Source organism: Haplochromis burtoni, unplaced genomic scaffold, assembly GCF_018398535.1.
Source record: "Haplochromis burtoni strain Fernald_Lab_line unplaced genomic scaffold, NCSU_Asbu1 Contig_57, whole genome shotgun sequence".
In the NCBI taxonomy this organism is placed as follows: Eukaryota; Metazoa; Chordata; class Actinopteri; order Cichliformes; family Cichlidae; genus Haplochromis; species Haplochromis burtoni.
Window position 1 is genome coordinate 1,404,098 of NW_024582418.1, and position 21,788 is coordinate 1,425,885.

The 21,788-nt window shown below is 39.2% G+C and overlaps 2 protein-coding genes across 3 annotated transcripts; one reads left to right on the plus strand and one right to left on the minus strand.

Annotated features, from left to right (window-relative positions):
- Positions 1–79: 79 nt before the first annotated feature.
- Positions 80–12,114, plus strand: gpr155b (G protein-coupled receptor 155b). Of its 2 annotated transcripts, none has more exons than XM_014333621.2 (20): positions 80–2,876; positions 3,324–3,532; positions 3,637–3,784; positions 3,872–4,001; positions 4,800–4,978; positions 5,155–5,307; positions 5,410–5,477; positions 5,818–5,989; positions 6,231–6,386; positions 6,586–6,669; positions 6,803–6,926; positions 7,050–7,134; positions 7,330–7,417; positions 7,683–7,908; positions 8,054–8,131; positions 8,397–8,551; positions 8,911–9,006; positions 9,108–9,172; positions 9,272–9,409; positions 10,093–12,114. In XM_014333621.2, the coding sequence occupies exons 2-20, from the start codon at positions 3,375–3,377 to the stop codon at positions 10,601–10,603; spliced, it is 2,814 nt and encodes a 937-aa protein (XP_014189107.1). In that variant the 5' UTR covers positions 80–2,876; positions 3,324–3,374; the 3' UTR covers positions 10,604–12,114. The 2 variants fall into 2 exon arrangements, with proteins under 2 accessions (XP_014189107.1, XP_005922520.1); XM_005922458.3 differs by having other exon boundaries at positions 10,035–10,219.
- A 1,539-nt stretch (positions 12,115–13,653) lies between these two features.
- On the minus strand, positions 13,654–21,788 carry LOC102288526 (transmembrane protein 41A-B). The gene is made up of 6 exons (XM_005922459.2): positions 21,424–21,788; positions 21,135–21,330; positions 17,501–17,651; positions 17,218–17,379; positions 16,886–17,024; positions 13,654–16,795 (listed from the first exon to the last, which is right to left on the minus strand). The coding sequence occupies exons 2-6, from the start codon at positions 21,272–21,274 to the stop codon at positions 16,560–16,562; spliced, it is 828 nt and encodes a 275-aa protein (XP_005922521.1). The 5' UTR covers positions 21,275–21,330; positions 21,424–21,788; the 3' UTR covers positions 13,654–16,559.

A 21,788-nucleotide genomic window follows, 5' to 3' on the forward strand; every position in this document is an offset into this window, starting at 1 on the left:
GAAATACAGTTGTCCAAAAAAAGGACAAACTCACAATGTGGAGTTTACATCATGTGCCTCTGTAACAGCAGAATGACACATTAAATGACCAAAGCATGTTTATATTTTGGTACACTTTGTCTAGGTTTACAACCATGCTGTTTTATTTGGGTGTCCTGAGTCACAGCTGCCTCATGAGCAACAGTGGTTTCATGACCCTTTATGCACATCGACTTTATTCCAATAACTTATTTAGTCTTTGCTTCCAATGTTTGGATTGCATAAACTGCTTGCTAGTTATTCCATTCTTATCGACCAACCAGTTACACTTTTGAAAAGGAATAGAAAAGCATACTTGACAAATGTGGCATGTAGCACATGTGACTTTCTGGGACTATTTATGGATTAAAACGGATTAGAAATCTTATGACTATATTTTAGTTCCAGGATTGTTGTGTAGTGCAAGGCTTCTTATGCAATCAGTCATCTTATACAAGTGTTGAAAAGCTGCAAGCTGTTATTTTATGAACCAGTGTTTCCCTAGTGCCTTTTCTATTCATGATTGTACTTAAGGTTACTTAAAGGAATTAGCTAGGGATGCCTTTTGTGCCTTATGATGCTTATGCCTCATCTATTTGTTAAGTTGGAACAACTCTGGTGATGTCAGTGTTGAAACAGAAGCATTGACTACCAGATCATTTAGAACAGAGGTTCTCAAAGTGGGGTTCAGGAACCTTAGGGAGTCCACAACTTAAAGGTCCACAAAATAATTTTCTTTAAAGAATGTGGTATGACTGAAAATTGCATACGTACATACAGGGACCATTTGCGCAACTACAAAAAGCATCATTCCCACATTATCAATAAAACAGTTAGAACATCAGTACTATATCAGCGTGTCATACTTACATAGACCTAGACATGGAACCAAAGTGTAAAAGGCCTTAACTTCCAGGCTCCACTGCAGAAAACTCATCAGGGGGAACATGAATGTCTAATTTGCCAAAACCACATGTGCCTTAACAATGTGCATCTGTGTGTTTCTGTTGGAGCCACTGAATGGTACGTTTTTTTTGTTTGTTTGTCTTTTACAGTTATGTGTGACATGAGCTTGCTTCTAATGTTTATGATTGAGGTGTTAAAATAAATTTTGTATGGGAATATGGCAACATAATTGAACTGATTTTTGTTTTGCATTTTTTTTTTTTTTTTTTTTTTTTTGTCAAAGCTTCCTTGACTTAATATGAAGGTCATGTGTTTGTATCAGTATGATTTCAACAACCAATATTGAATGATGGTATTATTTTAAGTTATGTTTAAGAACTGTGCAGTATTATGTGTTTGCTTCACAAAGCATTGCTTTAAAACTGTCCCGTATACATGATCCATCATGTAGGGATCATGTATACATGATGGATCGTACATATATAGTACATGTATGGATCGCGTATAATCCATATATATGATACATGTATGGATTTTGAAACCTACATGTCAAAAAGGAACTCTTAAAGACAATCATACACAAACTTATTTACTTTAAAACAATGCTTTATGTTCTTTGCTTGGGGGTGAAAATGGAGCGCTTTTAGTCTGTTATGCATTGTAAGTAATTTGATATGACTGTACAATGATCATGTGATAAAATGGGAACGATGCATTTTAGTGGCAGGATCCAGATGAAGTGACTTTTCTTTTGTATTGCCAAATAAAAATATGCATCTTTTACATATCTGTGCAATAAAATCAGCAAATACATTCTTCTGAGTGAGATCAAAGAAGGCATTGTCTGTTTTATTGTTGTTTTGTTTTGTTTGTGTCTTCTGTAACATAATTAGGCAGAATTATAGTATGTGCAACTTTCATTACCCAGCAGTATGACTGATTATTATTTCACATTGTGTTACTGCAAGTGCAGGCTTGATCTCAATCTTTTCTTGAGCTGCAGAACTTGGGAGTCGTCTCAGACATTTTGCTCCTTTGGCATAATATATCCCTGCTTGATGTGGTGTATCACTCAAATCACAATGTAATGTTAAGAAACCCACCCTGCTGAATTAGAGTTTAAAAAGCCCACATTACAAAACTATAATATAAGAACTGTTTTGCAAGTATAAGATCATCATTTTTTTTTCTTTCAGTTTTCAAATTTCATTATGTAATCATTTTTAGTTAGATGAAATTATGTCAGTAAACTGTGAATGCCCTTTAACATGACTGTCACTTCCCTTAGTGATATTGAATCCACACCCCTGATGTAAACTGGATGGATTTTCATCTCCCCATCGTCTTCCCCTTATTTTTACCCCTCCTTCCTCTGAACTGATTTATGGTTTCCCATCATTTCAGTTACATACAGTCTTCTTCACGTTACTTTAATAAGTATATCACTTCTGTGACTACATACCAGTTCAAGTCTTATTGATGGACTTGAAATCCAACAGTTTTCCTTGCGCAGGCTCAGTCATACCTCCTCACATTTGCTCAGTGTCATCAAGTGAAGGATTTATTCAGTAATTGCTTAAACCGTAAAGGTATGTTTATAAAATCATCACCTCTGGAACAATCATTATTTGAGGCACTATTTCTTTTTTTCCACAGAAAACGTGCAACAAACATTTATAGCTGATAAACGACAAAAATACCTGCAATTTTTGCACACTTTCCCTAAATTCAATAAATCCAGCGCACATCACGCTGCGACACGCCAAACTTTTTTGAAAACCCAATCACAGTTGTGTGCCAACATACCTCGGCTCTCATTGGCTGAATCATCTGTCAGTCATTTTTCAGGGCGTTGCCACATCTCAGCAGCTGTCAGATTGTATCCAAATGACAATAACACGGAATTGCACAGCGAGCTTTTCTGCACAACGATGTTCGTCTAAAATAGAGAGGTAGGAGGTGTCGCTGTGAAACAAAGTATTTTAAACAGCACACTCAGTCAGATGTAAAGTTACCGCGCCCTCGTATTCGTTTTTAGCATTTAATTATGCTAGCGCTAACCTGCGGTAGGCAGTAGAAACGGTGCTTGTTTGGAAAATAGCATATTTTGTATCAGCGTTGGTAGACTTTAAGTATTTCCGGATATTGCATTTAAAAAAAGGCACCGTGCTAACATCGCTTATAGTGACGCGGATGCGTAAATAGAGATGCTGGTAACCCTGAGACTCAACCAGTCGCTAACCTTTCATTTACATATTTGTCTAAAGCCCTTTTTAAATTCTATAGACGTGACGTTGCAATTTGCTCTTAGTCTTAGTTTACCCGCTGTTATATTTCTATGTTGCCTGTTTTTGAATCGCTCCAACGTCTGATAGTTTCCTCTCGGCGTCCTCCCTCAGTGTGCTGATATTCCTCACCTGACCTCTCTGATCACCCTGTCCCACATCACAATGGAGACAACCAACAGCTATGTGCTAATCCATGGGAAGAACATCTCCCATAGCACTCTGACAGGGCCTGCTGCAGGACCTCACATGTCCATAGACAAGCTCTTCCCAGCTCTCCTGGAGTGCTTTGGCATCATACTGTGTGGCTATATAGCAGGCAGGTAGGTGATTGAGAATTAGACCATGTTTTTGCCCAGTTTTCCAAAATATTGGCTGGGAAATGTAGTAAGTGCCTAGTGTAAATGTGTATTTATCCCCCACCCAGGGGTGACATCATCACAGAGAGCCAGGCTAAAGGTTTGGGGAACTTCGTATCCAAGTTTGCTCTTCCAGCGCTGCTTTTTAAAAACATGGTGCTGTTGGACTTCAGAAATGTCATATGGGCATTTCTGTGGAGTGTCTTGGTTGCTAAGGTTTGTGTCTAACCACTTGTAAGTTTGCATTATGCTGAAGATTTATAGAAAACAAAAACCTGATCATCACACTTCTGTCCTGTGTAGGTGACAGTCTTTGTGCTGGTATGTGTGCTGACACTGATGGTGGCCAGTCCAGACAACAGATACAGCAAGGCTGGTCTGTATGCCATCTTTGCTACTCAGAGTAATGACTTCGCCCTTGGATATCCTATAGGTAAGTGCAACAAAACATTACTGTTTGCTCTTCATTCAGGGTTAGCAGTGGAGAAAGTCCTCTCATGTCAGGTAATAACACAGAGTATAAACAGGTTCGATATGAGCTACAAAGTGCTATCAAGGCTGCCAAGGAAGCATATTCCCAATAACTTAAGTGCTGCTGCTGAGATATGTGGCAGGGAATCAAAGTTTTAACTACCCATAAACAACGGAATACACACTGGTCAGGGATCCAGGACAACACCCTACTGGAAAACCATAATGACCTTTCAACGTTGATATCAAACTTCAGGTAGCACACATATAGGGTCTCAGGGCATCTCCATCCTAGACTTCCTTGCTCACAGATCACCGTTGGTGACGGTACAAAACAGCTCTGCCAAGCTTTCAGTCAACACAGGAGCCTCCCAAGGATGCCACTTCAGCACCTATGATTGTAAACCTTTGACTGTGCCTCTACTCAGAATAACAAGATCACCATAAAGTATGTAGATATGGTTATGGCACAGCCATCCTCAGCTGCATTATAGAAGAGGAGTCATGGTACAGGGGACTGGCAAACGATATAACTTGCTATAGACAGGAGAATAATTCCTCTTCTTAACATACGTAAAGCCAAAAAGCTGTCAAAATGGATCTTGATCTTTAAGAAGATAATTTTGTGAGAAAGACTGATAAATCCACCAGCAGCTGTACTGCTTTGTGCCAATGGCAATAAAGTCTATCTTAATCTTATCTAATTAAGACATAGAGAGTGTGTATATATTTCATTGCCTCTCTGTCTTCACTTTTCTAGTTGATGCTTTATATCGAAGTACATATCCAGAATACCTCCAGTACATATACCTGGTTGCTCCTGTATCCCTCATGCTCCTCAATCCCATCGGCTTTGCTCTTTGTGAGGTGCAGAGGTGGAGACAGGCCAGCCATCCACAGCACAGTAGTCTTGGCATCCTGGGAGTTGTTGTCTTACAGGTACTAAGCATGCAGGTGTTTTGACAAGTGCATTAATACACCTGTATATCCTAAGGTTTACTTTATTTGCAAACTTTAAGGACCCAATTTGTACATTTGTAGCTGTTTCCCACTTTGACCTTTTGCACCAATTTTAGGTCTTCGAGTTTTAATTTTTATTATTTTTTTCACTCTAGGTGTTGAAGAACCCAATAGTGTTCATGGTGATAGTGGGAATCATCTCTCACTTTGCGCTGGGCCAGCAGATCCCTGCTGTGTTGTCAGAGTTTATAGATGGTCTCGCAAACTCTTTTGGAGGGGCAGCGTTGTTTTACCTTGGCCTCACTATGGTGAGTTGCACTCTTGTGTTTGTCTATCTTTTTTTCTTCTCCTAAGGATAACCTGTTTTACTTACCATGAAGGATATCATCAGCTGCCGTCTTATTTGGCAGGTTGGTCAGCTTAGAAAATTAACCAGAGACACTGGAGTTGCCTTGATATTGCTCATCACAGCCAAACTGTAAGTGACACCTGAATGGAATAGTGTGAGCGTAATTGGTTTAAGGTGGCCTGAGCTAGTGGGTTTTTGTATTTGACCATATTTTGCATGGTACATATTTTTCTGTTAGTTGCCATTATTTTGTATATAATATGTAATGCAAGATACACTCTGTCTTCAAAAATACAGAAATACATCTTTCTAAAATGGCAACAAGCCTTTAAGCTTCACCAAGAACTCTTAAAGAAAATGAACAAAATATGAAGTACAGAAGTGTTTTTAATAGTCAGTTTGGTTTTTGGTAGATTACACAGCTCCATGAGTATATTTTTGTCTGTCTCTCTCAATATCATCCTTTCAGCTTGATAATGCCGCTGGTCTGTAAAGACATGGTGGATATTCTGGACACTGGAGTGAACAGCACGAGTGCCAATCACACAAGTTTGTCCAACTTTGCTTTCTTATATGGAGTTTTCCCAACAGCCCCCAGTGTGGCCATCTATGCTGGACACTATAACATGGAGTTAGAAGTGGTATGTTCTCTTAATGTAACAATCATACTTTAAAAAGCTGTATGAAAGGAATATTACTTTTTGTTGTTGTTGTTGTTGAAACACAAAGAGAAGAGGACTCCCTTGTGACTAAAATGTTCCATCTTTCATGCTACTGGTAATGATGGCATGGAAACCCACATGGTCGACACTTAGCCGGGTATTTTAAACTTGGTTTTTACATTCTCTCACCCCCAAATCCTGTTTGTTTGGGTTTTTTTAGGTAACGTCAGGGATGGTAATCAGTACATTCTTGTCGGCACCAATCATGTATGTGTCCGCCTGGCTATTAACAATCCCTTTAATGGACCCAACCCCCTTGGTTACAGAGCTTGAAAATGTAAGCTTCAACATCAGCATTGTCAGCCTTATAGCTCTGGTAAGTGCCTTTGAATTCACCCCAGTGCTCTGGTTGGATCAGTGGGACAGGGAAGAATTTTAAAATGATAAAGAAGCACAGAAATGCTTTAACAACACCTAGAGCTTAAGCACAGGAAGTTGTGGATGATAGCTGGTGTCATGATTGATTTTCCAAATATAGACATATCAAATGATCGAGTATGATTATCTTCATTCAGGTGTGGACCATAGCGGTGATGCTGCTCAGCAGGAAATTTAACAAACTCCCTCACCTATTTGCGCTAAATCTATTCCTGGCCCAGGTCAGTCTTATTTCGAAAACATTTTTTAAAATGAGATTTCAGTGTTTAATTCAATTGATTCATTCATGAAATGTTAATTGAGAACCTTGTATAGGTACATGTTGTACCTTAAACTCTGTACTTTTCTCTATAGTTCCTAGTGTGTGTCAGTATGATCCTGTGGAATTTCTTGGTGAAACAAGAGGACAACCTGCTCGGCAAAATTCTCACCTTCACTTTGCTCTATGGGTCTCTTTACAGTACATACATTTGGACAGGTAAGTGAATACCTGTAAGTGGTTACACCTGTTTTATGAATGAAATACCCCAAAAGTCAAATGATTTGTGTTTAGCTGGTAGATGTTGGTGATTGTATTTGAATGTTTTGTTCTCTTTTTCAGGTTTAATCCCTCTCTGTCTGGCTCTGACTAACAGAGATGATCTGCTGAGACTCCGACCAGGAGTCTTCATGATTTTGGGTTGGGGGTAGGCCACCACAGAGAAATGAATAAGGATATTTTAATTGACAATAGAATAAGAGAATGAAACATTTTAAAACTTTTAATGATTGAAATGTGACTTTTCTTTTTCTTTGTGGAGACAAGAAAAGAAGATCATATCAGAGAATATGATCTAAAGTCTAAGTAATAACAAAATTATTCAACCTTTCTCCACGCACAGGGTTCCTTTCCTAATGGTTGGTGGTCTTCTCATATCAGGAGAGAGGACTGATACGATAGACTCTGCCTTCTTCTATGGCAGAGCCCAGGTTGGAACAATACCTGCTGTAACTCTACATTACACTTTCTAAAGAGTCGTTCTGAACTCTTTGTTTATTTTTGTCCAGTCTTTTTCCTTTTTTTTTCAGCTCAATACTTTTTATTTTAAGTTCAGGTTTAATGCTGTATGTGGAGAAAACGCACTGAAATTCTTTTACCAAATTAAAGTAATATTTATAAAAAGCACACTTCAGGAATTCTAGAACAAGGTTTGTTTGGGAAGTTTAATTCATAATCTCATCAATTCTCCTCCAGATAATCAGCACTGCAGTAATTCTTGCGGTCAGCCTGGTTCTCGGTGCAATATCTTTGATGGGTCTCAGCCAGGGAGACTGGGAGCAGAGCGGCTACCAAGCCCTGAGCAGAGCTACTGTAACGGGTATCAATGATGAGGTGAGGGTCCCTGGTGGCCTGGAGGATTCACACCAACAGCAAGAGCAGACACAGATGTCAAATTCACCTGCCTGTGGTATCAACTCGGGTAACTCCATTCTTTCACTTTGTCTTTAGTTTATTCTAACTTAAACATAATCTGAGTCTGAATCTCTGTTATCTGTTGTCATTGAGTCTGTAACCAGATGATGTGCAGTAAATATGTTCATTCATTCTGTTCTGTTGCTGTGCAGACCTCCACGGTTTCTCTCCTCTCCAGCCTATACCTGATATGATAGCCAGTACACAGAGGGACCACACGAACAGCACAGGTAATAAACATACATTTCACCTCACCATTCACCGTTCAGAGTAAATTGTGACGTTTCATTAGTTTTATTATGAATTCTGTTATTTTAATTCTAACAATAAGTAAATGACACAAATTTAAATGTTTGTCTTCTGTGGTTGATTATTATGCATTTTTATAACTAAACCAAGTGTATAGCCAACAGTAGTCTGTATAATCCAATAAAGATGGTTTACAACCATAAAATTGGCTTTGTCATCTTTACTTGGAATTCTCTTCCTCTCTAGGCCACATTGGGGCACTGTGTGATGGGCATCAGCAAAGTACTTCCTCCTCTGAGCAGCCGCTGAATCTTCCACCACCCGGGCTTCAAACCACAGACGATAAACAGACTGTGAGACATGTTCTGCTCTGTCTGCTGCTCATTGTCAGCCTGCTAGCAGTAAGGATGAAACACTCTTTATGTTTATGTGTGAGAAAATGTGTGAATGGACTGATGCTGTTGTCATCCACATTTAAATCACCATTTATATGGACATTACAAGTGTATGAAAATTGCCTTCAAACAGTGTTATCAGTTAGATGAATGAGACCTTTAAATATAATAAATCCTTTGTAGTGTTGTCTTTATCTACTTATCTATCTTGTTTATGATATAAACATCTGGATTAATATAAAAGCTGTTAATAATTAGTAACCTTATGCTACGTTGGATTACCTGTTTGTAAAAATGGAAAGTTGTAATGCATGCCATAACAATGTCCTGGTGCCTGATTGGTGAATGTTTCTGCCTAAATGAAGAACCTGTCCAGCTGTCTGTGGTGGTTGTTCAACAAAGATCCAGGAAGGCTCTACCTTGAACTACAGTTCTTCTGTGCTGTGGCTAACTATGGACAGGTATCTCATACATCAGCTTATTGTATATATGAAGTGTTGCGAGTAAAAAAAATACTATGTTCAGTTGTATCTACTACATTTTGTTTTCTTTTTTCCCCCAGGGCTTTTTGTCCTTTGGGATTTTTGGTCTGGACAGACACCTAATCATCTTGCCTTTTAAGAAGAGGTGATCTGAGACTTCATTGTGGTTTCTAAATTAATTTGTGATCAAATAAATAAAACAATACTAGAACAAGTTTTTTTTTTTTGTCTGCATTTTCTTTAGATTGCTTAGCCTGTGGCAGGGCAGGGACATTGATGATTTGAGTCCCTCGGGTGTACCAGAGGAGGTCAGGCTCACCTGTACTCAGTTTGTCCGCTACCACAAAGACCAGTGTGTACAAGACATAGTACACACACGCAGGTATGAGTACTTGTTTACATGTATTTGTGTGGGGTTTTCTTTAAGGACATTTGTGTGTGTTACATAGTACAGTTTGTGTATATGATTTGTTTTTAAATCACCCCTCACATCATCTGCTTATAGAATTTATTCCCTCTAAGCAAAATATTTTTGAAGTAAACACGGAAAAAAAATTATTAGAGATCTCCGTTTTTGAGTTTGAATTCTCTCTCTCTCTTTTTTTAAATTGTTTTCTTGTTCAATTCTGAGCATGTCCAAATAATTCTGATTTTCCAGTTTGTCTCTGAATCCTCTTTGCATGTTGCATCAGTTTCTGGGTTTCCCTCTACATAAGAATGTTATTTTTCTTAAAATCAAGTCTAACCATTTTAATTTTATACTCTGCCGTGCCTGTTTTAAAATACTGAAGATCAAATTTAGACACCCTACTACAAAACTAAAACTTTTTTTTTTACAAGTCCTGGGTGCTATCGTTCTAACACAAAATAATTTATATTATCTCTATACCTTCTCTATGCCTTATAATCCTTCCTTTGCTTTCTCTTTTATTCCTTTCATGTACCCTTCCTTTCTTTTGCCTGCCCATTCCCTCTTCTTTTCTTCACCATCACCATCATCATCATAGTGGCTCAGGGGAGAGTGTGAACACTTCGACAGGTGAATCCTTCCTCTGATACTAACAGGTTTGGAGGAGGACTGGAGGATGAAAATGAAGTTCTGAGACATTCCTCAGCCCATGAACCCCTTTACCTAAACACAAATTCTAGTGATCAGGGTCAACTAAACGATCACTCACAGATTCTTAACCGAAACCACAATCCAGATAAATCCAGCAGCCAGTGTTTGCTTCCGAGTCAACCCCACCTAGAGCCCGAGAATGAATTGCAAGCGCATATTTCCAACCCTGATGCACCAGGAACCTCCCTTGACCACGAACCCACCAATTCTCAGCATGGTAATGCTTCAAGCCCTCCCCAGTTTCATCAGTATCCCCAGTCCCATCTTGAAAATGTGTTCCGAGGCAGTGACTTAGTAGATTGGCTGGTGGAACGAGGCCTCAGCGCTGGACGAGCCGAGGCACAGCTGTATGGTGCCCGTCTTCAGCAGGGAGGAGTGTTGACAGGTCAGCACAGCTTCAAGGATGAACCCAACTTTCTTTATCACTTCACGCAGCCAAGACGGGAGGAAGAGTAGGAGGGAACAAGATGATGAAAGTGATGAACAAAGCTTTCGGCATACCAAGCGACGGCCACCATAGCCGAGTGCCAAAGCAGAAGTGCCTTATGGTGCAGCTTCTTCAAAGGCCACTTAAGGTTGAATCTGGATCATATGAGACACTCATTTGCCCACCAGAATTGGGTTATTTGTCCTTGTATATTCAGGGTGGTTCCCAGTTGAATATCAACTTATTAGCTAATCGGGAGAGAGGTTGCACTTGCAGTTGCTTTAGAACAGGGGTGGGGAACTCCAGACCTCAAGGGCCGGTGTCCTGCAGGTTTCAGATGTGTCCTTGATCCAACACAGCTGACTCAAATGGCTAAATTACCTCCTCAACATGTCTTGAAGTTCTCCAGAGGCCTGGTAAGGAACTAATAATTTGATTCAGGTATGTTGACCCAGGGTGAGATCTAAAAGCTGCAGGACATCGTCCCCTGAGGTCTGGATTCCCCACCCCTGTATTAGAAGGAACTTAAACAAGGAAATTGATGGTTGGGGTTAAAAAGTTAAAAAGGCGAAACGATCACTTCCGACTGTCACTTGACTCCTTTTGGTTGTGGAAAGAGCCCTTTGGAATTTTATTATGGCTATTATATTCTTCCATTTTATTTTCATCGATTATTTTGCTCTCAGTTTTCTCACTGGGATCACTCTGAGATGTAAACAGTATAGAATCAGTCCCAATTGTAGCAGGTAAAGTTTTATTTCCTTGATTGCTTTCTGGATATATTTTTCAAAGAAATTAACTTAAATGACCATGCTTAAATAAATAATATTTAAGATAAGCATGCACGTGGTGAGAAGACCAGAAAAGCCGTCAGTAAACTACTCAGTGACAGCCTGTGACATTTCTGTCAAAGAACAATGTCATATTTTCTTTCAGGGGATATTAAAGCGTCCAGAATCTGCCTGTTAGTTCAGTTATCATTTTGCACGCTGTGTCTTTTTTAAAAGCTCCAGTCTATGCTGACTACTTGCATGACTCAGCAGTATGGACTTCTCCTCAGCAATGAGCTGTTTGCACTAACTGAATAAATACATTCTTCACTTTTTTTTTTTTTAAAATTATGCAACTCACTGGATAGCTGTCTCTTGGTGATGCTGCAGAGGAAGCTTGTTTTCTTTGCAACTGTAATTGTGTTGCTGCTGTTTAGTTTTAAATATTTGTTCAGGACTGATTTTGAATTCACTCATCCATGGTGGAGCACCACCTCATACGGGCTTAATTTGAGAATTCAGCCAAAATTCCTGTCATGTTCTTTGCCTTTGAGCCCAACCTACACAACAGAAGACAAAAGCACGTACAGTAGTTATTGGAATGACAAATCTGTCCATTTGAATGAAAGATGGGTAAAGCCAGAGGGCTCACGTTGTCACAGATACAGTCCTGTTTTTGTTTCAAATGGCTTATCTTTCTTTACAAACCACTGCTAAACTGTTTACATCTGTAAGGAAGTTCCACTACTCTGTCCATTTAAAAAAACAAACAAACAAAAAAATCCTGTTCAAAATGTGTCGAGTCTACGGTAGCAAAGTCTGCGGTCACTGTAGACTGTTACGTCTTTTCATTGGCCCGGAGTCTACTGTGAACGTAGACACTCTACACTCTGGCCCAATAGGAGCGCTGAATCCCACTGTAGACTAGCCAACATCTAATGTATTACCCCCATTTCTAGTCTTTTCAGTGGCGACACTAGAAATTTGTGTTATAAATCCAGATGCCCCTGCATGTCGTCAGCAGGCCGGGTGATGTGAGCACAAGAAAACGATTAGAATAAAATGTGATGAAGTTTGTTTAGATGGTAAATGGCCTGTATTTATATAGCGCTTTACTAGTCCCTAAGGACCCCAAAGCGCTTTACATATCCAGTCATCCACCCATTCACACACACATTCACACACTGGTGAATTGATGACAGGGTCCAGCTGTAAATCAGAGGAATAAGAAAGGATTTGTGAATGTGTGTGCGTGTTTTAGGCTGGTTTAGCTATAAGCCTGAGTGTGTGTGTAATTTGTAACTGTAATGTAACAGTGGGGGTCTGCCTGTCATAAAAGGAAATAGGAAGCCACAGTTGGGAGATGCTAGGAATGTATGGAACAGAAACAGGAAAGAGAGAAGAAGTTTGTTACCCTTTTCCCCGAGGTGCAGAGAGGGTACGGCATACCTCCACACATCCTGTTTTATAGGGGCCTGAGCATTTGTGTCACACACACACACATCAGCTATGTGTATCCATATATGGTAAATTAGGAAATTTGTATTGGATGCTGTAAATGACCATTAGGGGTGCGGCTACCAAGTATAAATGTAAGGATCTGCATGACTGCAGAATGAAAAACAGAAATGTCCTTCATTGCATATTTTTGACCAATCAGAAGTCGGTGATTGGTCAAAAGTCTAGAGTGAAAGAAGGGGACTTCTGAAATCGGAGTAATAACACGTACGAGGGGAGCGATAACAAGATTCTCCAGATCGTTTACTCTTGCTGTCCTGTGAACAGCATCGGCGTGGTGTTAATTGTTTGCCGTTTCGTGATCGTCTCATGCATGAGAATATCACCAGGTAAACTAGCGACATTTTTAAACATTTTGTTGTTTAACAGCAACAAGACTGACGGAGTGTGTTTAAGGAAACCTCAAAAATGTCACAAATGTAATATTTGGTGTTTATTTGCTGGTCTGTCGGTAGCGTCTACCACACATCTTTTCAACCAACGCCAGTTGATCTGGAACACCGGCTGTTTCGCTGTCCCACTGCGTGTCCACCATAGACTCTGGCCAATAAAAAGATATAACCGTCTACGGTCACCATCGGCGTAACTTTGTGCTGAACATTGAGGGGGGGGACTGATTATTATTACTTTTTAAGTGGGCAGAGTTACAAAACTGTGTGGTTGTACTTTCGTAAATGCCTGTTACGTTGTTGCTGTTTTACACTATTGCTACTATGAAGTTTACAGTGTGTTGGCAAGTTATAGAAGGTGGATGGAAATATATGCATGTTTAAAAAAAATGTCAGGGACACAGATCATGTTAATGTCAAACTAATGTTTGCTGTGATTTTTTTTTTTTTGTTGACCTACTAATGTATTTGGTCCCCATGCATGTATTTCCATCTTTTGATCCTCTGCCAACAAACACCATACTGGTTCATGCAATCAACATCAGGTCCTTGTGTTTATGATGTTTGATAAAAATGTGATTCACCTCTTTTTAAAGAGTGCCTGCCTCAGTTAACATGAAGGTGTGTGTGTGTGTCTTTGTGTTTGCATGAACAAAAATGTCTGAGTGTGTATGCGCGTGTTGCAAAGCACTGAGATAAAGTAAGACATTTTAATGTCGGTCAGCAGGTTCAGTGTAACAGTGGATGTTTTTAGTGCGTTGCTTTAAGTTAGTCGGGGTCAGTGACTGTAACAGAAGACATAAATAAAAAATGTTTGCATCTAAATTCGTTTTTACTTCATCACTAAACTCGATTATTGATTCTAATTGGAAATTCACAAGTAAAACAAAGTAAAAAACATTTTAGATTTTTATTACATTACATACAACCATAGAATATAAAATGATGGATAACTCCACCATGATGTCCCATTTTGAAGCGTGTAGATGAGCCTGTAATTTCATCACTAGGCCACTTCCCATAGGCTCCCACAGTACTGAAAATCTTTTTTGCCCCATGATGGGCATTAAATAGAAGGTTTAAGTCAAAAACATTGGCTTCACTTTTCAGATTTGTAAGCTAAATCCATCATTTCTGCTGTCTATGGCTAAAACATGATGGAGGGGGGAAGAAAAGATTTTTGATCAAACAAGAGGAAAATAAAAATCCTCTTCCACCCACACAAAAAGCCCTTTAAAAATAAAGGCAGCATACTTAGCAACTCCCCAGCCCCCCCATAAATGTGTAATTTCACGCTGCTGATAAAAAAACAAACAAACTTGAATTTATTTATTTATATCATGTAGCTTTGACAAAATTACAGATAAAAATAAGTTAGGCACTTTGGGTGTTTTTCACATTCACAAATCAGGGAAAGCAGGAAAGGTTCACACACTGGGAGGCTACATTATAAAATGTGATACTCTAAATCCTAAACTGTAGTATATTGTTGAATATCAAAAAACAGTACATATACATATACTCAAACAATTATCCTGAAATGAGGTTGATCATGAAATGCCTCTAAAATACACACCAGACAATTCAGATTTCTGTAAGTAAGGTTTGTCATTTTCTCAGTTAAGGTTATTTGTTGCCCCTCTGTTGCACCTAACATTTGTTTTTGTGTGTTTTCTTTCATGATATAAATAAAAAGCTAGATTTTAAGACTCCTTTCTAAAGACTTTCTTCTCTCAAACATTGACTTAATAAATAAAGAACAATTCCAGTCAAATGTAAAGTGCAACACCACACGTGTTAATAGGAGCACATTATACGATTTTCTCATGTCTGTAGTTTAAATATTTAAAAATGACACAATAAAAGGCTGGAAAGCTGATTTTAACTCTTCACTGAATGAATTGAGTGATTTAAGTGTTTTTCTACAAGTGATTATAATGTCTCTCTTAAAAAACAACAACAAAAAAACAAGCTAGTTCAATACTGTAAATGAGTCCAGAAAAGCTCCACATTTCTGCAACATTTAGAGCATGTTGCTCTAAATTATCTTTGTTGAAACCACCATGAAACCTCACACCTCTCATGTCAGTGAAAAACAGCTTCATTAAGACACATGTGTAAATGCTTCAGGAAATACAGGTACAAAACAGTTTAAAGTCCAAATATACTTTCTCCATGAAGCTTCGTTAACAGCAATTACTACTAAATTAGTTACTAAATAAACATATGTAAGAGAAATGTTAGTCTAGCTGCTCTCTTCTTTATGAATAAAATAAAGATCATTGTTAAACTAATATCTGTAAAGAGATCCAGTCCAGTGTCCATGTAATATGTTAAAGTTATTAGAAAAATAGTTACGTAGGACTTTCAGTCTAAATCTACCTTACATATTTTGTGTGTATTTTCCACCATGACAGATCCAGATCAGAGAGACAAACCCTGAATAGCAGCCAATGGAAACTTAGGGAAAAAATGTAAAAAAAAAAAAAAAAAAGTCATTTTAAGGCACTAAATTTGATTATATTTTTGAAAGAACACCAAAATGTTGTATATCAGACACCCTTCAGTTTGCCCAGAAGTGAAACTCACAGTATGACAAACATACTCATAATCATCATAAAAGCCATATCCATAAGAACTACTGAGACTGCACGGTCCGTTTCAATTATGTTTTGTTTGTTTTAGGATTTAGATTGGGATCTGTAGATGGGGAAGTTCAAAAAGTTTCTCAGGGTCATTACGCAGGGTTAAAGAAAATGACATGAAACAAGGCACTGTTGAAAAAATAAAAACCTGCAACTATTTTTAAGGTAAAATATTTTGTAAATAGATTGTTTTACCTTCTCACATGCTCTAATGTGCAGCTTTTCTTCATAATATCTGATTAATAATCTGAACATTTCTAGATTTTGGACTGCTTAGCCTTATAAAAATGCCAGTCCTGTCCTGTTTAATTAAGACAATAGGTGCAGATCATTACAGCGTATGTATTTAAACAATACGTTTATTGTTTTAGGGCATTTAATTGCCTCTGTATTGCTGTAACAAAGGAGCCCAAGACATTTCCAGCCCCATCTCAGAAAACTTACCCCAAACCTTTAGGGAACCTTCAGTATTAAAACTCGGTGTAACATGATCAGAAGCCAAGTTCAGAACAGATCGTACTGTAGGTATGATAACTCTCTGGCGTGACCTTACAGAAATCTGGAGTCACCAAAAGGTCACATGCCAACCAGCGGTCAGTTTTTCCTCACCTCACTTCTTCTCACATTAAGTTACATTTAGGTCTTCTTTTACCTCACACTCCGTCATCGCCTCTTCCGTTCCTGCTTGATATCAGTCTCACTGATTCCGTTGCTATCCATGCCATCCACTGTGAGGCGACCTTTGCTGTAGTGTTTAATCAGTGCTCCGGGTAAGAGGGCCACGAGGGCAATGGCGAGGAGCTGAGCCAGCGTCCCCCAGGAGAATATGTCATCCAGTGAGGAGATCTCTGAGAGGATGGCTCCGGTGCGAACACATATGAAGTTGTAGGGGATCAAACCTGAAAGCGAGACAGTGGTGGCTGACTGATCAGTACTTGTTTTGTAGGTTTTTTAGTCTGCATGTTTCATGTTTGAAATTATGGTCTCACCTATGAACACGGAGAAAAAGAAAATATGCATAGGGATGTTGAGAACAGGACAGGTGATGTTAAGGAACCAGTTAGGAGTCATAGGGAAGAAACGAAGGAAAAGGAGGAAAAAGAACAAACTGCTGCGGTTTTCCTCCACCTGACGGAGGGAGGAGAATGGGTGAGGAGAGAAGAAGATAAAAGGAAATGTGAGAAAATTAAAACCTAGACAGCAAATGATAAAAAAGACATAGAGAGGAAACTGTAATTGGTTTGTCCTTCACTGAATAAATGATTTGCTGCGTAGTATAAAGTGAGAGAATAGGAGAGAAGGGGATTTAAAACATGCCTACCTTCCTCTGCAGCAGGGCCACCTTCTCAGGGAAGAGGTACACCACATACTGCTTTCCAAATGCTGCAGATAGCAGGAAGCAGAACGTGGAGCCTGTGGTGGCGAGCATGCAGGCCAATGCCAGACCCTCCCAGGGCCCGAATATTGCACCAGCTAACATGTTCTGAGGAAGAAAAGCAGTCTCTGTTTAAAAGAAATTTGCATGTAGGAATAAGATATTTATCGGAAATCAACAAGACACAGGATTGGTTCGGATCATTGGTTTGCATTACTGTGTGTCTCACCAGAAAGGAGGAGCCAGGTATGGCAAAAGACTGTTTGTACAGGTATGCGCTACAGAAGAGCAACAGAACATAGGCGTAGTGTTGTCTTTTGTAAAACTTGAGCATCTCTGCGAGCTCCCGTAGCTCGACCAGGTCAGATGGGAACTTTAGCCTAGATGGAACAAACACAAGAATGCTGTGTGCATGGAAATACAGTATAAAAGGCAAAAACAGAGTATGTACTATTCTAACAAGTTGTGAGCTTTTTTTTTTTGTTTGTCTACCTTTATTTTTCAAAATGATTAAAAAAATTAATTGGTATTGATTTTTACCATTGTCTGCTCACATGTGATGCTACTTCGCTACCTGAGTACCGTGAACAATAAATGATCTGATACGTTTTAAATCACCTTCATCATCTTATTTTCTGCTTTGTGGTAATTAAAAATAAATGGAAAAATACAGTGACAGACAGCACGTACATGGCAGTATATAAGTAATCTGGATTTTATATGAGAGCCTGAAATTAAACCCCATTTACTTCTACTGCATTGGTTCAGTGGTTGAACTACAGCACCCATAGGCAAAAATGTCAGCATGACTATGATGCAATTGTTTTTTTGAGTTGTATATATAGTATTTTTTAAATTTGATAAAAAAAACCACACACACACAAAGTGTAAGAGAAGTGTGTCTATCTGTGCGCATGTGTGCACCAAAGCGAATCAGAGGGTAACAGGATATATCTGATTGAAGGACAGAAATAGTGTTGCTGCCTGTAGACTTGCGCAGAGGGTAGGAAGACACTTCTCAAAGCTCACATGCACACACAATAAAATCCCCCCAGTTGAAACTCAAGATGCCGGCTTCCTCTGCCAGCTGCTCTGGCATTCAGTGTTCCTTGTTCCCACTGGTCAGTGGACGAATATTCTGTTCTGTCATTGGTCCACAAGTTGATGATGCATGAGGGTTCAGATACATGAAACTGCATGAGTGTATGTACTGTATTCAAGCAGCTACAAGTGTCATCATGGGCACTTTTAAATTTTGCTAATACACAACCTTATGCAAAACACTCTGTATCTGCGCACACACACAACATTCATATATAGCTTTCCACTAGCTTGATATTAATATGAAGCTGGACTGTATTAGGCTGACTGTAATCTCCAGCCTTAGAAGATGTGACTGGGGCTGATATATAACTATTAATTAATTTCTTGTTTCTTTCAGTGATAAATTTGGTTACAGGTTCTCACTTATTCTCATTATTCAGCCTGAACCTCTGATACAAGGAAGGATGGATCCACGCTTTCATGTTGATCACTCCAAATTCGGACCACAGCAGAAATTGAGATTTATCAGACCAGTTAACATTTTCTTCAGTGTTTTTCGAGTCACTTTTGGTGAGCTTATGTGAAGTCTATCCTCCGTTTCTTGTTCTTAGCTGAGAGCAGTGCCACCCGGTGTGGTCTTCTGCTGCTGTAGCCCATGTACTTTAAAGTTTGATGTTTTGTTCATTCAGAGATGCTATTCTGCATACCTTGGTTGTAATGAGTAGTTACTTGCTTACCTATCAGCTCAATGCAGTCTGTTCATTCTCGCCTGACCGCAACAGGACATTTTCATCTAGAGAGCTGTCACTGGATATTATCTCTTGTGAGGGTGGTCAGGTGGGAAAACCCCAGTGGATCGGCAGTTTTTGAAATACTTATATCAGCCCATCTGGCACCAGCAACCATGCCAACCATGTCAAAGTCACTTAAACCACCTTTCTACCCCATTGTGATGCTCAGTTTGTTCAGATTAAAGTCATTTGTAATAAAAACAATAACTCAGAAATTCTAAGATTAAAGTTACAGACTCAGAAGAAAGCAACTAAGATTTTGTAAGGAATGGCATAACCTTCCTGTGCAAGCATCTGATCACATCTCCATCTTCCATGTATCGTACCTGCAGTGGATGACCCTGAAGTTAAAATGATACTTTACAACACAAAAAAGTAAGTGCGTCTGGACTTTCAAAATCCACTGCTGTATACTGGAGCTAAACAAAATGGGGAAAAAATTATGTACTGATGTTGATGGGGTGATAGTTTGTTTAGCTGCACATCCTCACTAATGTCTTTATGGAGCATTCTCTGTGTATGTAGAGTAGTGGAGTAGATATAACATTGCAGAGGCTGTGCGATATGACCAAAATCTCATATCCCGATATAAGAATTCTATCGTCCCGATAACGATATAAATCACAAAAATGTAACATTTTCTGTAAATTCTGTGAATCTTGTGCAGCTCGACTTGCGGGAAGTGTTTCCTGCTGCGCATCATGTAGCTGGAGTCGAGTGTTTTAACAGAGGCATGAAACTATACATTTTTAGACATAAGTTGTAACGGCCACCGTTTTCTTTGTGAGTATTTATTACACGGCGTGCTGCGGGGAAAAGCCTGTTCTAACGTTTGAGTCTAAGGTTTATTTTTTAGCACCTGGCGGCTCTTTTTTACTTCTCATCAGACAACACTACTTCTCATCCGTAAATAAAAATAGAAATTTTTATTGAAAACGTCACCTCACCAGATCCACTCACGCTATGCTTTTACTTTATAAGTAACAAAATATGGGTAATATCATTTTACTGGGAGTGCACCCTTTCTCTCTCCAACACAGACACATACACACTCAAGGATCCTACTCTTGGCTTCAGAGTGCATTGGTCTGCGTTATTCTATCATCTCTAGACAACCTCACACTTGACCGTCTGGCACATTACAACATATCAGTTTCATAACTCTCTCTCTCTCACACACACACACACACACACACACACACACACACGCAGAGACACGCATATAGAAAATAAATCACTTCAAAACACTAATACACACACATACACACTTAGAAGTGAGTTAATCGGTCCAGTATAGCTTGGGTCCAGTATGTACTTGAGGAGACATGATGTAAATATCAAGCAGATAATATTTTAGTGCAACAATAACAATAATAATAATAATAAATTATTAATGTGATACTTATTGTAGATGTGATACTTTAAAAACAAATATCCTTTATTTAAGGCATATATAATTTTAGACCTTCATATCTTTAGATGAGTTCACATCATGTTCCAACTAATTCAACGATGGGAAGGTTATATGTCACTACTGCTTTGGTTTCCAAGATGGGGGGAGGCCAGGGAATCCCCAAGGAATTTTAAGACAGACTTTAGGGGTGTCATAAAATAAATGTATCCAGGAATTATTTTATTTCACTTTCCTCCTGACTAAAAATGTCTCAGATAAAAGCGTGTAAGTAAAAAAAGAAAAAGATTTCTCTGCACTAAAGCCACAACCCACAACCTTCTCTCAACCAAGATTTTCTGCTTATGAAGAGTATTAGCACCGTGCTTTGGTGAAAAATGCCTGCAGTCCAAATTCAGATTATAGGCAGATAGATTTTAAAGAATGGAGTACCATAAGTACCAGCTTTGTCAAAGAAACCCAATAATACTGATAATAAGGAACAGGTTAATGTAATACTGCTATGATAATTGACTTACCTGCATATCCATCAGTAACACCAAGTGGCTCTAATAACTGAAAGTAATATTTTTGCCCAAACTTGAATTCTGCATGTAAAGTATGTAAAGTTTCCTTACCTGTACTCCTGGACCTCCTCGTGCTCCCCCTGGGAGCCAGGCTGGAGCTGCTTGGGTCCCGGGGGAAGATGCGTGGACAGCAGGTAGAGGTAGACACTTGCCGCCCCGACAACTGCAGCCAGTCCCGTTAAGGAGCGCATGTTGCTCCCTACAGAAACTCCGTGATCACCGGATAAAACTCCGCTGACAACTCGGGCTGAATTTAAGCAAAGGGGAAAACCGCCGATGAGATAAAGTCGACGTGCTGCGGTTCAGTTGGACGGCAGCGAAAAAAGTGGGTGTCGCTTACCGAGAACCAGGCTACGGTGACGGCTGACATTCTGACCGGTGTTCGGTACACGGATCACATGGCAGCCGGGCAAACTTTCTTTAGACTGATGGAAAAGAAGCTTTGTGCCCACAGTTTCTCCCCCAACACGTCTTATTTAAAATAACACCAAAAATTCATCCCAACAGGTCGTAATAATCAGGATGAGTTAAAGGTCGGTGTATATCTACAGTTGCACTTATGCGACCAGCCACCAGGGGGCGCTAAAGTCCACGATGAGTTCAGAGTAAGATGATACGATCTGATATTGTGCAATGGTAGTATTTATAGAGCAGGATCCTAACTGTGTATCATTCAGATTTAAACGCTAGGTTATAACAGTAATA

Excerpts from the sequence above, each read along its gene's own strand:
- gpr155b (XM_014333621.2), top strand. The coding sequence starts at position 3,375 with ATGGAGACAACCAACAGCTATGTGCTAATCCATGGGAAGAACATCTCC. Across the intron at positions 7,418-7,682 it reads TCTTCTATGGCAGAGCCCAG|ATAATCAGCACTGCAGTAAT; the intron begins GTTGGAACAATA and ends ATTCTCCTCCAG. Across the intron at positions 8,552-8,910 it reads TCATTGTCAGCCTGCTAGCA|AACCTGTCCAGCTGTCTGTG; the intron begins GTAAGGATGAAA and ends GCCTAAATGAAG.
- LOC102288526 (XM_005922459.2), bottom strand. The coding sequence starts at position 21,274 with ATGCGCTCCTTAACGGGACTGGCTGCAGTTGTCGGGGCGGCAAGTGTC. Across the intron at positions 17,652-21,134 it reads GAGGAGGTCCAGGAGTACAG|GCTAAAGTTCCCATCTGACC; the intron begins GTAAGGAAACTT and ends TGTTCCATCTAG. Across the intron at positions 17,380-17,500 it reads TACCTGGCTCCTCCTTTCTG|AACATGTTAGCTGGTGCAAT; the intron begins GTGAGACACACA and ends TTTCTTCCTCAG.